At 41.9% G+C, this 17,801-nt stretch overlaps 1 protein-coding gene across 1 annotated transcript; it reads right to left on the bottom strand.

Moving 5' to 3' along the window:
• Nucleotides 1-598: 598 nt before the first annotated feature.
• On the bottom strand, nt 599-11,311 carry LOC145460028 (glutathione hydrolase 1 proenzyme-like; the record flags this gene model as incomplete). Its single annotated transcript, XM_080338435.1, has 7 exons — nt 599-4,605; nt 6,793-6,944; nt 7,006-7,097; nt 8,222-8,403; nt 8,471-8,610; nt 8,721-8,830; nt 11,094-11,311. Coding segments are annotated over 7 exons (1,014 nt in total), but the record flags the coding sequence as incomplete, so codon positions are not given.
• Between the last annotated feature and the right edge of the window lie 6,490 nt (nt 11,312-17,801).

A 17,801-nucleotide genomic window follows, 5' to 3' on the forward strand; every position in this document is an offset into this window, starting at 1 on the left:
CCTAACTCGGCTCTTTATGTGAACTTATTGATAAATCAAGCGAATGCCGAACTTGTTTATATCCGCTATCTTTGGTCAATTCCGTCAAATTGCTTATAGCATGATATGGCAGCATGACCCTTCCAAAGGTCGAATCATGGATATAACCATGGTGTCCTATATAGTGTGGACACAAGCAAATCTCACGGCGCACTGCGATTGGTCTACGTCACACTTTCCATTTGGCCGAAGGCAATTTTACGGTAATTTTCGAACGACTTGCCGAGCGCGAAAACTCAGGAAATTGATATCAACCGAAAGCTACTACGGTAGTGATTGGGAAAATATAAATTTTATTCTGCTCGTGGTCCTGGAACCCCCCAAAATCAGCAACCAATGTTCCATTGTAACGGAGTTTGGTATTGTGACGCACCGTGCCGCCTGGGAGCAAGTGAGGAGCAGCGGAAACCGCAAGCGTATTGGCCATTGTTGAGCAATAGATTGAGCATTCACACTCTCACTCTCGTGCGGACTTGATCCTTAGCTGCACCGTATTATTTGAGACGGTATTGCTGCGTTACAGTACCGAACTACGTTACAATGCAGCATTCGAGCTGATTTTGGGGGTTACAGGACCACGAGCAGAATAAAATTTATATTTTCGCAATCAGTGCCGCGGTAGCTTTCGATTTATATCAATTTTCGCGCTCGGCAAGTCAGTCAAAAAGTTATCGTAAAATTGCCTTTGACCAAATGGAAAGTGTGACGTATACCAATCGCAGTGAGCCGTCAGATTTGCTCGTGTCCACACCATATAGGACACTATGATCAGAGGTGGTCAGTAACGAAATACTTCTACTTTTTCGAAGTACTCAAGTAATTTTCCTCTACTTCTGGTACTTATTCAAGTACATCTGATTTGCGCTACTTCTACTTCGTAATATTTTGTGATCTACTTACTTACTTTTCGCTATTTTCAGTTTGTCAAGTAGAAGTAGTTTAATCCTCCAAACGGGAAGATAGCCTGAGGAATTGTGGGGCTGTTTTCACGGAGAATCTGCATTCAATTTTCATAAAACTTGAGTAAAGCTCAGAATTTGAGTCGTGCTTCGCGCGCAGTGGATACGGGGCGACCAGTATGATTTCACGATAGTATCGGTGAATATAATTTAGGTAGCGGGTTGGCGTGGTTCCGTTCACATCGCATTGTCTCCCTTCGCCATATCAAATATTTCGCAATCTAGCAGTTACTTATCATATCGTAATCTAGCAGTCCGTGGCGTGTACTAATCTGGAAAAGTGGACTCTGACTTATTTTTAGTTTTAGGGCTGTTTTAGCACACCAACCTTCGAAACTTTCTGGACTAAAGACATGAAATACATGTTCCGCTTTTAGAAGTAGTATTTATATATCACTTTCAACTCCCAGTATCATAGGGTTACCATATTTTGAAATCTGAAAAGAGGACAGTTTTTCAAAATTTTCAGAATTGCAACACCGGAGGAAAACCCCCAAAAAATGGTATATTTTTCGCACTTCGTGGTCGGTTGACTAGACAAAAAGGTCAACTTTCCGGCTCAGCTCCCGAAATAGCCCCCGGAGCGTTACTACAGTGCTGATTTACTGTATCTTAGTCGAATGTTGTCCTATATTTAACCCAAATTCTCAAGAAAGAGGACAAAATCTCAAAAAAGAGAACATTTGGGCGTCCTCAGAGGACACTTTCAAAAATGTCAAAAAAGAGGACAAATCCTTTCAAAAGAGGATGTATGGCAACCCTACAGTGTCATATACTTTGAATTCTAATTAATATCAGTTCTTTTGTCTGGATAACATACATGTTGAAGTATAAAAGCAAGTGTAGTAATGCCTTTAATTTCCGAAAATAAAGCTACATAGTATGGCATTTTTACCATCCGGGTAATTTTTATTAACGTTTACTAATCGCGCAAAGCGTTTACACCGTATCCTATACAACTTCTCCGTATTGCTCCTCGACTAAACTACAGGCCTTATAATATGGGGGAGGGTGCCATACCATGATATTTTCTAAAACGTGCTGCTCGAGTAAACAGAGGATTAGTATCGCATTTCCATATCCATACTATCATTTTCATCCCATGATGTGGACGAATGCTTATGCCGTCGAAAATTGGATACCTCCTGGTATGCATCAATATGAATCAAGCTCAGCACCTTTCCCATAGCTCAATTTGCGCCATTTGACAATCCATGTGAACGAATTACCATCGTTTCACAACCACATAGGCCTACTTACTTGAGTAGATGTAAATTCAGTCAATGCTACTTCTACTTCAAGTAATGTTAGGTTGCTTATGAGATAAGTACTTCTACTCGTACCTTGGTAGATTTTTTTCGTCGCTACTTCCACTTCTACTTGAGTAGCTTTCTTGACTACTTTGACCACCTCTGACTATGATATAACCCCAACAACCGTTCCACTCGGTACACCACATAAAGTTAAATTTTCGCTAGCAATCAGCAGAATTTGACATCCGTGAATGGGAGGTCTAATCTGTGAATCAGGCACAATGACAAGGTATTTTCCTGTTCTCAACGACATTATTCTGCCAGATTCACTCCCTTTCCTGAACAAAGCGTAATTTCGGAGCAGAATGGGGTAATCATTTTAATGAATGGGCTTCAACACTTGAAGTATTTAGTCATGGAAGATACATAAATTAGTTATAACCAAAATTTTGAATTTGGACAACTCAGTGGTTAGAGTTGGCAGGCCTCGCACTCTGCAGGCACGGGTCCTAATCACATCGGTGTCACTCACCCTACAACACAGATACTAACTAGCGAAAATTTATTTCCCTATACCGGTCACGGTCACAAGCCCGAGCAAAGTACACATCAATTTCAATAGGGTATCGAAACCATACTTAGTGATCATAGTCAAGTGTAAGCCCATATGTGTATACTTGAATAAGTCACTTCATGCCGTCAATAAGTGCTTCACCGCCACTCACGTACTAACCCTACACCTACATATATACTTTCAATAACTGTTTGAACCAACTCTTGGCGGTGCAGAACATTACTATACAAGGGAGTAATATGTTCAATTGTTCATATTGATAGAAATCCGGGTATTTTTGACTGACCCTCGTCAGGGGTAATCGTCAGCAACATGTGGGGAGTTCATCAACATCAATTATGGCGAGATTATTTGAATAATCAAAACTTCATGCCTCTGACGTCGTAATGATTGGTGATGTGACTGTTAATATCCGAAATTCTTTTGAATTCTGTAGGCTACTAGTTGCTCAGGATTACCCTTGATGAGTGTCATCCGAAAATATTTCGATTTGAATATATTATTCATTCGTATTTCAATGAATACCCAACGTGATGTGAGTTTTCTTGGAGCGCACCTTTGTCTAAGTAATGCAGTGATTCTCAAACTTTTTTAGACACCCCCCGCTTGCGTATAGTGGAACATTTCGCGCCGCATTATCGTCATATGAAAAAGTAGTAAAAAGAGCGACGATAAGTTTGCAATCCCAATGCAGAGTTTGATGGCATGGGAGGTCATAACTAATGAGAGACTAATTCAACTGATCCTTATTTCTCAGATTCATAATGCATATTTTACATGGCATATAACACGACCTGATAAGGATCTTATTTCTACATAAATTTGTGCCTTTCCACGCACTCTGCATGAATGCTTGATGGACAGAACATAAAGGGGTCAGCTAACATCTATACGCATCCATTATATAGTTACTCTCAATTCACAGACTTCTTCTGATCAGAGCAAGGTCCGTTATCAGTCAAAATCAAGCATCGGTGTAGGGATGGTACGACGCAATTGTGACATTTAAATCGTAATATAATGAGCATAATTGTCTTTTTTGAAACTTGAAAGTTTAAACATAAATCAAACTCATTCCGAGTTCAAGAAACATTATTTGCTCTCGCGCTCCCTTCAGATACTTTCATGCCACCTAGAGCGCGCACGCCCAGTTTGAGAACCACTAAACTAGGGTGATTATCCGCCAGGTGTAATTTTGCGATACTGCTTATGTAATACGCGATACTGCTTACTGTAAGGTTCACATTCCGCAGTATAATCCACCGTGAGACGCTCGCGTCGCGGTTGATACTGTGAATCTATACACTCATTCAAGATACCGCGAGACTGATGAATAGGTCGTGTGACGAAACATGCCATACTTTGCACTGGATTTAGAACTGATAGCATTAAGTATTAATGTGAAATAATTAACATTCGCAAATGTTCGCTACACTGGACAAGTGTTGGGATATAATGATATTTGATCAAACACCACATATTGATGGCATAGTCCGAAAGATATTTGTGAGCCATATGCTGTCCACTGGTGCAATACCGCAAACTAATTGTGTGAACAAATACTTCAAGATATAGAACGATTGAGTAACCGGTAGAACAATATGACTTCACCGAAACATTGACCAAGCAAGTTCATACGAATGTAGCCAGAGGTACACAATTATACCGCATCAAATCCGTCCTCATATAATATGTGCTCTGGGTACAGTTGATGATGAATTCTCTTTTGGCACGTTGCGTCTTGTAAATCTTTACCAAACCATATACTTTGCATGATGACCTAGAGTAGAAATACAAGGCAATCGAAATGTTATTGATATTAAGGCGGCAGTCTGAATAAAAATATTCATGGAGGTTTTACGCAAGGAGTAGTATGATCGAGCGCGAAGTCAAGACAAGCGTATAGCGAGGCAGTCGCCAATTTCAGTTCTTCACGTAATAAGCTAACCCATACCAGCGATGGATGGAAAGTCATTTCTACGTTGACGATTTAACATAGGGATGATTTGTTATTCGATCGAGTAATGCGGCATTACGATATTTTAGTTATAATAAGATTTCCCTGACTTCAAGCCTACATTTTAGCAGCAATGCCAACATGCTGCATAACAATCGGGAACGATGATCGCTATTGGCTATGCTTGCAATTTGAATTTGTAATTGGGAACTTCGAAGGGAGTTCATTTCTCGTCATGATCAGAAAGTCCATGCGGGTTTGAAAGCCGAATTGTCATTTGCCATGCAAGCGTCGTCATGTCTGCCATTCTCTGTGATCAATCAACGAATTCTGCAATCCATAATTTCAAGGCGTGCGGCTGATTTACGATTGTTATTGTTTGCCGGCGTGACAGAAATTTTGGAAATTATACAAACTTCGTATCGAACTAGACGTTCTAGATTTGACCGATAATACCACTAAATAACTTGAAGATGCCGTGCTCGCCCTACTATGAAAAAAACATTATATTGGACTGACAAATGAGAACTGAGCATTATGAGCAATAATCAGCCAAAGTTATTTGATATAAATATTAGGACTTTGAAAGGGGTACGTCACTGTTTTGACCTCAGACTTGTCTCAGCTACCACACGAATATTTATTCTGACCGTTATGATATCTCATATTCAAGTCAAAGCAATATCGATTAATAAGTTGCTAATCAAGGGCCTTATTAAAAATTTATCAGAGAGCCAAATCATATCCTCCAAAGAGCAATATATGGCTGGCGAGCCACAGCTTCCCGACCCTTGGGCTAGAACAGGGCGGCCAATCCGTGGCCCGCGGGCCGAAGGTTTCCAGTGGCCCACAAGTTAATTCTCTAAATGAAACTGGGGTAATTTATTGTGAACTTGCAAGGCCATCAAAAAATTTGATTTGCCTGACCGCAAAATTTGGGATGTTGATGACTAAATTATCAGTCGCGACGCATTGTCGTAGCCAGGGGCTGGTACATTTTTCGTAGGTCTTTGTATATGACTACAAAGTAGAATATTTCGTGGCAGATTTATTTGACTTGGTATTTTTCTTAGCACTTCGCGCGATTTATAGTTACTTGATTTCTTGCTTTTAGTATTGGTACCCCTTCCTGAAAATCAAAAATACGCCTAATTTATAGATTTGAGTCTGACTACATTCACAATTATGAGAGAACGTGTCATCCAACATCCGAATTTGCATGTGCGCTCGCAGAAAAATCGTCGGCAAATGAAACCTTCCGCAAAATGATTGAAGCATCTTCGCCGAAATCTGCGATGTTTATATGTCCAAAAGCCGAGTAATCCTGTCCTTGCCAAATGAGCCGAGTGGTGTACGGAGGTGACTCGCAATGTATGCAAAGGACATTATTATTGACCGAATTCGTACATTGAGTTCGAAAATTTTCACGCATTGCGCGGTTAGGACATGTATACGCTACACACCTAGTTTTCATGTCATAATTGATATCGATTTTAATGCGTTTTGACTTCACCGTTACCTAATCCGGTTCGCTCGTATCAGAAGACTAAACAAAGTCATCAACATTCAAGTGGCCCGCGCAATGGGTCGTAAATCTCATGTTACCCTTTGACCGAAAAGGTTGGCCGCCCCAGGTGTAGTAAGTACTCGAGTTGATAGTTTCGAAAACTAGATCTGTTCAAGGATTCCCATGTTTTCGGCAGTTGATTCGATGTGGCTATACTATCAAAATTGCAATAACCATTCTCGCGATTAACACAAAATGACTGAAAGCGCTACAAAGAGGTGTAATTTGCGAATATAGATACTTGAAAACCCAAAGTGCAAAACGTCAATGGTTTTGCCTGAAAAAACTAATCAAGTACAGGCGGCCATATTCTATAAATAAAACCACTGGAGCAAGAAGTACAGGTTTTCAAATTCACTTTGATACTTTTAGGAAGTAGGAGTAAATCGTGGCTGACGACCTCCCCGTATTACCGACTCAAAACCAAACAGACAAATTCGTACCTGAGCTATCCCAGTTACTATTTTGGTTCCCCCAGAAGCGCCAATCACCAGTGCCGGCCTTTTTGAACCTTTCCGTAGTACTATGGTGGGGGCCATTGAAGACATGGGCCGCTTTCCCGGTGCGATGGAATTCGCTTTCGACGGTGGAAGATCTGACGAAAGCAAAATTTCGATGTGGGACACTCAACGTATTCAACCCGTATTGTCCCTTACCGAAAAAGTTTGAGACATTCGGATATGAAAAGTCGTCCATTTGATTATTGAATATAATACCAGTGCGACTTCCTCTCACTTTTGAACCAAACCTATTACAACATGATGAAGGTATTTTTTGTTATCAAGGTCAAATATTATATAACCTTACTTTGTATTAATCATATTTTTAGCGTTTCACGTGACTGTCGCCAGTTTTTTAGTTTCTTTGAATGTACGTCTTATATATACATTCCGCAATAAGTAAAGATAGAAATAATTTACTAAAAATGTTAAGTTGGCTAAGAAATCGTTACGCACCTAGTTTGACTCAATTCCAACCAGTAGATGCTAAGCTACAGAAGTTTGAAAACTTTGAATTTATTATAAAAAAAAAAGTTAAATCTTACTGTCAACCCCATGAAATTGTAAAGTTATCTAGAAGAACGATGCATAACAAGTTTTTCTCACTTGCAACCGATAGAAGTTAAGTTATTGCAGTTGAAAATTTTGGATTTGTAAAAATAACGTCGACGGTGTATAATCCTAGAGTTATGAATGAAAAAATCAAATAACTTCGCTTCTATGGGTTGGAATTGCGTCAACTTTGTTTTGCCCCGTTTTTGTAGACCACTCAACAACTTCATGAGGTGGACAGTAAAATTCGAAAAAAATTAAAATGAATCCAAAATAAACTAAAAATTTCCGAACTCCTGTAGCTTCATATCAACTAGTTTGAATTGAGCCAGAATTTGTGTGCAAAGTTTTCTTAACTAACCTAACAATTTTATCAAATAGCTGCAAAAATATCTAAAAGTGGTTTTTGAACAACCCCAATGTCCATAGGTGCGTAAATGGCCTGCGCCGAATACTCCTGTCCTGGCAATCTGAGCCCCACAGTACAAATGCGACAAGCAATGGTAAATGATGCGCCTACCGAAGATATGGCAATTTGGAATGATGTGCGTATGCATCACAAAACACGAAGACTAATGCGTTGGGGAGAGCCTGGCGAAGTGCTGCTTCGGTCCTGTGCAACACTGTTGCGGTATTGGTTTTGATCTTATTTCATGTCCCAACTTGAAATGATTTTCATAAACAGAAGTGAGTATTAATGCCAGCTGCCGTAGGAAGACCGTGTAGGTTACTATCACGAATAGCGCAGAAAAGATAACGAGATCGTCAGGCTGAAATAACGTTATCGAACTGTAAATGGCATTTTCTCCGCGGCACTGACCATATATTAAGAGAGCACGTTGCTGCAACTGCGCTGCCGTTGCCGCCCACGACACAGACATGTGACGTTCCGCTATCTACTGCGAAATCGCCACCATATTGTTCCGAGTTATATGTTACGTCGTCTGATATTTTGCTTCTCAGTTCGTCCCCGTACTCTGGCGACAACATCTCCTCAATTAGCTGGAAAATAGACAAGAAATGCAATTGCATAATTCACAATGACCACGTCATCAATGTCCTTGAAAACCTCGCTCATATGTTTGTTGTATCTTTCATCTCCTAGTTTGGACCGGTGAGCAAATGCATGTTTGAAAGCTTCAACGATCCTGTGATGTGTCAGTGTGGATGCTTCTTTGTTCGCCAGATCATCGCGAGTGAACTTGTAACCTTGACAACAATATTTTGCCAAATAAAATACATTTCTGTCGCTTTTTGGGTAACCACGGCTACGGTGATGAAATGATTCAATTGAAATAAACGTAACATAAAAAGATTACCTTTTAATATATTCAGAATGAGACCGAGCACGACTCCACTACTTGAAGTACCGGGAATGAAAAACGTATGATCGCCGATCTCCACGTTCAGAAGCGGTTTGACATCCACTCTTGATATAAAAAGAAATAACCGCTCAGAAGAATCAAAAGTGTGGGACCTTCAGAGTATGCTGTGGTTTGCATGAATTACAAAGGATTTTAGGCGACGCGCAATACATTTTCTTTTCAAATTTCGTACAAAAGAATGCAAACAGAGAGACTGAACAATTCTCACGGAGATGACTGAATGATCGTTCTATCAGTCATTAGTGTGAAACTCATTATGCTTGCTCAAACTGAACATGTTGCTATTAGCAAATTACATTTCCACGTTTTCAATCACTCGAATCCAATTCGTAAGAGCACTTATGCAAGCATATCTGTGTAAGTGTGTGTGTGTGTGTGTGTGTGTGTGTGTGTGTGTGTGTGTGTGTGTGAGAGAGAGAGAGGTCGTGCTGTTGCATTATGTCAGTGGTTCTCAACCGGTGTGCCACGACACACTATAGTGTGCCATTTACGTCTCGGAAGGGTGCCGCGAGAGATTCATTCGGAATTTCGAAATTATGCGCAAAATAATTCTAGTCTATAGCAAACGATCAATAATTAAAACGCGCTCGATGTGAAGTTTGTACATTTGACAAATCAAAATTGCTGTCATGTCCGCAATCAACACCCCCCGCGAATTCGCTTTTCCGAGGTATAGCGTGCCTTGAAGGCTGAATTCAGTTTTGCACAATTCGTTGATTGAACGCAGAGGAGAGCAGCATGGCGTCGTCCTCGTCCTAAACATCAGCGAGAAATGAATTGCTTTAGAATTGATGTCCACGTTTAAAATTTCGAATGACAAACAGTAGCCATCCACATTGCGATTGTTAAGTACCGTGCCGGCACTCCCGTTAAAATGTAGGCGCGGAGCGCAACGTTATGTTACAGGCTACGGATCTGATAAGTGAGAAGTAAAGTTGATCAAATTATATCAGTTAACAAGTTTCCCCGCCTTTGTGGTTATCATCCCGGTTTGTTGGAACTTTAATTGAACTGCGGGTGACTGCCCGTGCCAGTAGAACTATTGAGGTATTACTATCCTCACTCATACGCATGCGATACACGATACGCGTGCGATACACGATACGCGCGGAAATGCGTTTGGTATCCTTGTATCCTCTGTAATCGTCCATGGCGATTGTGCTCGGCCTCTTCGACGCGATGGTTCATTACATCGAAAATGCGGTAATTGGCAAAGTGTATTGTCGAACAAATCTTATGAAATAGTATATAAGCGTATACCGCAGTTTCAACAATATCGCATCAGGCTAGTTATGTGGTAGCAGAGGTAATCGCTAGAAATTCAAAACCTCACACGGAAGCGGAGAACATTATTCTTCTAGCTTGCACTAGAATTTAAAAAAAATAATTGGGGCCAAAGCTGCGAAAGAATTGAAAACAATTCCCGTGTCAAATGATACTATTCGTAGGCGTATATTTGTGACATGTCGCAGATATAGGAGATACCGTAATTTATTCTTCGAAGCAGAGCAAATCCTACTTGAGTGCTCCGAAAAGTTAGAAGTAGCCTATACTTCGTCCGAGACCACCTATGTACGTACGACTGTAGGTGCTGCGTTGAGAACCAGTGCGCTAGTGTGCCACGAACTATTTTTCATTTTCAAAGTGTGCCGCGAGGTCAAAAAGGTTAAGAACCACTGCATTATGTGAAAGCATCATATGTTTTCAACGTGCAGTATAAGATGCAGTTCGCGTCGAGAAATTGCGACATTAATGGCATTCACGTGCCAGTAATTTAGCAAAGCTTCAACAAGCGATCACGTGTGATGACGTGTGACCTCGACAGCACAGATGTCGCACGTGTACTATGGTGCATTTTTCTTAAATCTTGCAGCTGCACTTCGAATACGGTGGCTTCGTGAAGAAAGTGGCTTCTACTGAAAATCCTTTTCCTAGTTTTATCATTAATTTCGGACCCCATCACATTTAGAGGAAAGTGTCCCGTTAAGACCTAACTGGTAGATAAGTGTAGGCTACTATGCTCCCGTCCTAGTGACTGGAATAGTATCATAGAATCCGGAATGTCTGTTTATGGATGTAGTTATCCTTCTCTCAAATTGTATATTCCGTGATTTGCGGGAAAGGGATTATCATGGACATTCCCAGGCGTTTCGGTTGCACAGCGATGTGATAGATATTTATTGATATTTTTGAGATTCCTTGATATTCTTCAGATTTTTGTCAACATTTAAGCAGGTCTTGAGGTGTGCAGGCTGACATATGCAATATCCATTCGAATGAGCCTCATCTTGCATATTGCATACTTACGTATAGTTTTTTAGGTCGTCAATACTGAATATAGATTCTCCGACAGCGTCCTCCAAATCGGCGATGATCTCGTTAGCGAGGTCTCCGCGATAGAAGACTTCGTATCCATGGTCAGCGATGGCTGTTAACGTCCTGGCCAGCGTTTCTCTTACTATAAGATCGCCTTTTTTCTTAAGACTGCCATCCGGATTCACGAATATAGGTCTGAATAGATTCAATCAGCGAGCTGTCTATTAAACGATGTGAGGGTGCCTCATCGTTTCATTTTAATTAAGCGTGATTGCGCAGATTCATTTATGAAACACCTTGTTGAGATGAGATCGGCTCATTTGCCATGGACTACCAATTTTATGGGTATTCGCAGACGAAATTGATCGCGAACTCCTGCGATATCGTAACCGTTGACATCGCTGGCCAACAAATTTCCAACGCTAAAAAGGCCAAATACCTTGGTGTTTTACTAGATAAGGACATGTCTAGGAAAAGTCACATACAGTCACTCAAAGCACAACTATCGGAGGTATGTGGTATGTTTCGCCGCCTTAGTTTGGCACTCTGCCAGTTAGGGTTCTGGTGATAATCTTCAACACTCTATTCTTATCAAAGTTACAATACGGAATTCTTTGTTGGGGTGCTGCCTGTAATAATACGATTGACCCACTGCAAAAACTACAACATCGGATCATCCGTATCATTGCCAAAGTCCCACGGGGGCCTGGATGTGCAACTGATAAATCGCTACTCAATATATTTGGTGTTCTAAACATAAAAGATATGAGGAAGCTAGAAATTGCCAAGTGTATATGTGTCAGTGCCATGGCGGTCAATGCCCCTCAAATTTAAACGACTACTTCACCTCGGAGTCAGAAGTGCACAAGTACGGCACTCGCGCGTCAACGAGGAACAACTACAATATGATCAGGACGGAATACAAGAAAACGCATTGCTTTATCAAGTATGCTGGAACCCGATTGTGGAACAGCGTCTCGCCGGCTATCCGACAGTCGTCGATCATGTCCGAATTCAAGTCGAAATACAAGCAATTTCTTCTAAATGAATACTAGTCAGCCTTCAGGATTACCGGACCACGACCTAGCATCGATCTCGCCTTCAGTCACATGCCACATCATTTCGTCGCTTGCCTTTTACATCCTCTGCTTTACTTTTCATCCAGTTTGCATGCCTCTTCTCAACGTCGCCTAGGCCAAGGTGGGTTTAACGGAGTATATTGGTATAACGCCATTTAAATATTATTCGATAAGGAGTTGGTAGACCTTACGTAATTCCCGGAACTGAAACCTGATAAGACCTTTGTGAGTCGTATATTTTGTCGTGTGAACGTAGATAACAATTTGTGCATGTACTCTCTCGTGGCTATGAGAGACGGTCATTTCTATTCATGATTTTTCGCCGATTTGGAAGTCCGTTACTTTGTCGTACGTGATTCAATAAAGTTACAAGTCGTGGAGACAGAAACAAATATATTCGTCAGTGTGATCCATCAAATACGTGTACAAAAGACAGGCTTCGTGGTACGTCAGCCAACAAGGCCGTACGGCGCGATTACGCCGGTCCGTCGAACGAAAGAAGAAACACGCAGCGAATCGTAAACGCAACCTTTCTTGGAGTCAGATATACAATTATACAACTACAAACGTTCGCTCTGCGTTAAAGTGGTGACCCTCGACTTTTAATCAAGACCGACCGGCAGACCGAGCTACGGGCCACGAAGACGATCAATATAAAGATTCGCCTCACACAACGGCGAGAAAGATCAATCAGCAATACACAGCGACGACGGAAACGAAAGTCATCGCGACGTTCTCGCAGAAGAAACGACAACGAAAATCGCCTACTCAGAAGAGACGAAGGATTGTAACATATTTGAAGTTAAGTAGCTTTCCCGGACAGGGTTTTGCATTTATTTCAATTTCAGAGACGGCGTTGTTTAATGGAGGTGTGTCTATTGTGGAATTAATTGTTTTAGTATGTCGGAGTATCGAGCTATGTGGTAAAATTGTGTTGTTTGGGAAATGTTCATGTCCGTTGAACAGATTAATTATAATTTGAAATTTATAGTAATTTTGTGTGAATTCCATATTGCTTATTGTAATTTTGTTTTCTCAGTGGTATAGCCGTTATTTCGTGATAAAGTCTGAGTTGGCGTTTCTGCCGGAATATTCGTCTGTGTGCAGTACGACATTTGCGTGTACGGGCAACGGAGAAGGTAATCATTTTCAATTCTCGCATGAGCAATTGCTATTCACTGTCATAAATGGAAGTGGAAAGTAGTGACAACGAACCTCTGGACACGTTCACTTCTCGCGAGATCACTATCAATCGACCTTTTAACAAGCAGGAACCGGCGCTGTATTTCAGAATATTAGAACATCAGCTCGAGGGCGAGAATGTACGGTCGCAAAAAGCTAAATATCTCATTTTGTTGAGGAACTTGAATGACGCACACTTCGCCGCTATCGATGGAAGTATTCCTGGCCCACATGATCCTAATTGCTACGACTTGCTTAAAAAGGTTCTGTTGGACCGTTTTGATGTTCCGATTAATCAGAAGTTGAATAACTTTTATGCCGAGGTAGTTCCGGGTATGAATCCCAGAGATTTGCGATCGCTGATTATTGAGTGTGCGGGTGCCGATAATTCACCGCATATGGCGGGGTTCAAGCGCCACATGTTCTTGCAGTACTACAGGCCCGACATCGCTTTCGCATTACGTGGACATTATAGAGATGATTTTGATACAATGTGTCAGCGCGCGGTTGAGCTGTTTAATGGGGGGTTGAATCCGGGTAATAACTCCATTCAAACTAATGAAGTAAGTGTGGCAAAACCGGAAAAGGAGCGCGCGGTTGTTAGAGCTGAGGAAGATACGCAGTTTATCGAGTCGATAAGTAAGCAACTTGCTAGGATGGAGAAGCAAATGGCGGAATTGAAATTGGATGATGTTAAAGTGCAACCAAGTGATGATAGCGATAACTCTTTGAACCATTCTCCCATGACGCAGAATAGGGCTGAGTCAAACCGCGGAGGCACGCGATATTATCGGGGCGGCAACGTTGGTACCCGAGGTGGCAGTAATACTGAATGGGTATGCCAGAATCATCACCGATATGGTGATCGGAGCTTTTCAGCCTATCGTGAACGTAAATGTGTTGGTCGTAGTTCATGACTATATGGTAGTGGTTTCTATCCAAGTGGTCCAAGTATTAATTCTTTTGATTTTGAGTATTTGGCTTATGCGTTTGATAAATTAAATGGTTTGAATTTCTTGAGTGACAGTGGTTCCATGATTTCTAATTTACCAGCGAGTGAACATGTGATTCGGCACTATACGCCGAAATGGCAATTTCGGGGAGCAAATGGTTCCGTGATTAATGCGTATGGCACCAAGACTTTGATGTTGCAGTTTGGTGATAATGAACCACTTGAATGTCCTTTTGTAATAACCGAAGTGTCGAAGCCAATATTGGGCTGGAATTTTATGAAAAAGCATAAGTTGCTTTTAGATCCAGAATTGGATGAACTCGCGACTCGTGACCGCAGTACTGTAATAAAGTTGTCTCAAAACAAATTTTCGTCTCTTGTCGCGCATATCGACGCGAGTGAACGCACGCCATACGCTGAGTTACTTGAAGAGTTTCCGGAGATCTTGGTCCGGCAACCTGTTAAACGGCGCGAAATGAAACATGTTATGCTAATAAAAACGTTCGGTTATTTAAAATCTCCGAAGCCACGTTCAATCCCACCCCAGTATTTGTTAGAAGTTCGGCGGCAAATCAAAGATATGTTAGAGCGCGGTGTGATTTCAAAATCGGATTCGGATTTTGCTCGCCGATCGTGTGTGTCCCTAAACAGAGTCACGTTGAGGGGAAACCTCCCGGTGTGCGGTTGTGCATCGATTATCGTTATTTGAATTCGCATGTGGCTCCTCAGTGTTATCCATTACCGAATATTGCGTCGATGCGTACACAAATGGCAGGGGCCAAGGTATTTTCCACTCTCGACATAGCAAGCGCATACCACAACATTGAAGTGGCGGAGTCAGACCGCCATTTGACAGCGTTTTATGCTAAGGAAATCGGTAAATTTCAGTACAATGTGTGTCCGTTCGGTTTTCGGTCCAGTGGGGATCAATGGTGTAAATTGGCTTACGAGTTGCTTGGGGACATTCCTAATACTTTTCTGTATTGTGACGATATTGTGGTAGCGACGCCTGACGAGAAGTCTCATTTGGAGACGTTGCGGGTAATTTTTGAGAAATTGAAGAGTGAGTCCCTTTCGTTGTCTATTGAGAAGTGTAAGTTCGGAGCAGAGTCAGTTCGATTTTTGGGGTTTTTAATTGACAAAGATGGCATCAGACCAGATCCCAAACGAGTTGAGGCGATTGTGAAATTTCCAGTGCCAAAGACTCTTCGTGAGGTGAGAAGAATGATCGGCATGATCAACTATTATTCGAGAAGTATCAAGAATTGCTCGTCTATTATGCAGCTGCTCTATGATTTGCTGAAAGGAACAAATGCTCGGAGTAAGCTCAAATGGTCCAGTGTGGCGCAGAATGCATTTGAGCAGATCAAAGAAGCTTTGATCGATGCAGCGAGATTGGCTTTTCCGACATTCAAAGGACCTGTACAGCTTGTGACAGATGCAAGTCAAGTTGCGTTGGGCGCAGTAATCAATGAGTACCAGAATGGTAGATATGTACCTCTGGCTTTCTTCAGCAAGAGTTTGACTGAGTCTCAGCGAAAATGGTCAGCTGTGAAGAGAGAGAGGTACGCTGTATACATGGCTCTGCAGCATTTTCGAGATTTTTGCATGGGCAGGTCAGTGAGCCTTGTCACGTACAGTCAGGTGTTGGCTAAGATGATTATCAATCCGAAGGAATGTGCCGACCCAGCTATGTTTCGGTATCTTGAGTACATTAATTACTTTGTGAACAAAACTACATGTATCCGCGATATTTTCAACTCCGTTTCTGATTGCTTGTCCCGTGTTGAGATTAATGAATTTGTCGTACCAGAGGGTTTGAAGCCTGATTTTATCAAACGTATTGCAGCGGCACAAAAGGAGGACAAGGAATTGGCAGAATTTCGTGAGCGTACTTTGAGTGAGACTGGTTTGAAGTTAAGAGAGTTGAAGTTGGTTGGGTGTGAGATGGGCGTGATTTGTCACGTCCCGGATATCGGCGTTAAATCACAGAAGTCGTCTGTAATTCCACGAGTGTGGGTTCCACGTAATATGAGACGGGAGTTGTTTGAACATGTGCATTCGTTGTCGCATCCCGGTATTCGTGCGACGTTGGCATTGGCCAAACGGCATTACGTTTTCCCTAATATGGACAGATGGTTACGAGAATCAGTGAGGGCATGTCCGATGTGTAACAAAAGCAAAATTATTCGTCATGTACGCTCTGCATTAAAGCATGTGCCGCGACGTAGTGATCGCAATGCTGACATTTCAATTGATATCGCGGGTCCGCTTCGTGAAACGGAAGATGGTAATCGATATTTTCTTGTCATCGTTGATCGTGTAACAAATTACACTAATGCAGTCCCCATGAAAAGACAAGATACTGACACGGTGATCCGTGCTTTGATTGATGGTTTTGTAAAGGATCGTGGAGCACCCATGGTTATAAGGTCCGACCGTGGCTCAGTGTTCACATCGTATGAATGGGAAAAGTTTATGTCGGTCCTTGAATGTAAACATTCATTTTCGTTGGCACTTTCGCCACAGCAGAATTCGATCTCCGAGACGGGGATTCGGCGGATAAAGCGCGGTTTACGGTGCGCTAATAATCCCGCGGCCTGGGATAGGCTATTGCCTTTTGTGATTTTGTCATTAAATGCCTCTGTGCGAGAGGGATATGATTATTCCGCGGCGGAAATGACATATGGGGAAAATGTGCGCTTGCCGGGAACATATTTTGAGTATGACCCGAATAAGTTCAAGAATAGTCAAGCAGAGGTACTGTGTGATGTACGGGAATTTTTCGAGAACTTGAATTTCGATAAGTCCAACATTCGGACGAATGTCAATGCATATGTTCCGCCGGATCTTATGGCTTGTTCACATGTCTATGTAAAAAACGAGAGAGGTAAAAAGACCGCGTTTGATTTCTGGTATGTGGGTCCGTACAAGGTGATCGAGAGATCGCAATCGGGCAAGGCCTTTACCTTGTTAATCAAGGGAAAAGAGAAGGCTGTGTCGATCGACAGGCTGAAAGTGTGCTACTTTCCTCCATTTGATGTAGATAACGACATGTTCGATGATTTTGTGCAGCAGTTTCCGCCCGTTGATGCGGACAAAGTGGTACTAAACTCCGCGGTAACTCCGGGTGACGCGTGTGTAGTGTCGTCTAGTTGTGATGACAGCGGTAGCGACTGTCCGGGTAGTGTTAGTGACGCGTCTCGAGAGCGAATATCTGATAGCTTACCTGTTGATGTCGATCGCGATAATAATGGACATGAATCCGAATCTAAGACCCAAACATGTAATGAAGGCAGAACTCTCAACGAGTCAAGTCCAAGATATACGTCCAGAGGGAGACGAATTGTTAGACCAAGACATTTGAATGATTACGTGTTGCATTAAATCGCGTAGAATAAAGATATGCGTGATGAAAATTGTGCCTTGTGCATTAATATGTTGCGTCAATGCAGGATTGCTGCTTCATCGATTGTTGAATCGCGT

This window comes from Botryllus schlosseri, unplaced genomic scaffold (genome assembly GCF_051294905.1).
Source record: "Botryllus schlosseri isolate E-star unplaced genomic scaffold, Bs_hap1 Bs31a, whole genome shotgun sequence".
Classification (NCBI taxonomy): Eukaryota; Metazoa; Chordata; class Ascidiacea; order Stolidobranchia; family Styelidae; genus Botryllus; species Botryllus schlosseri.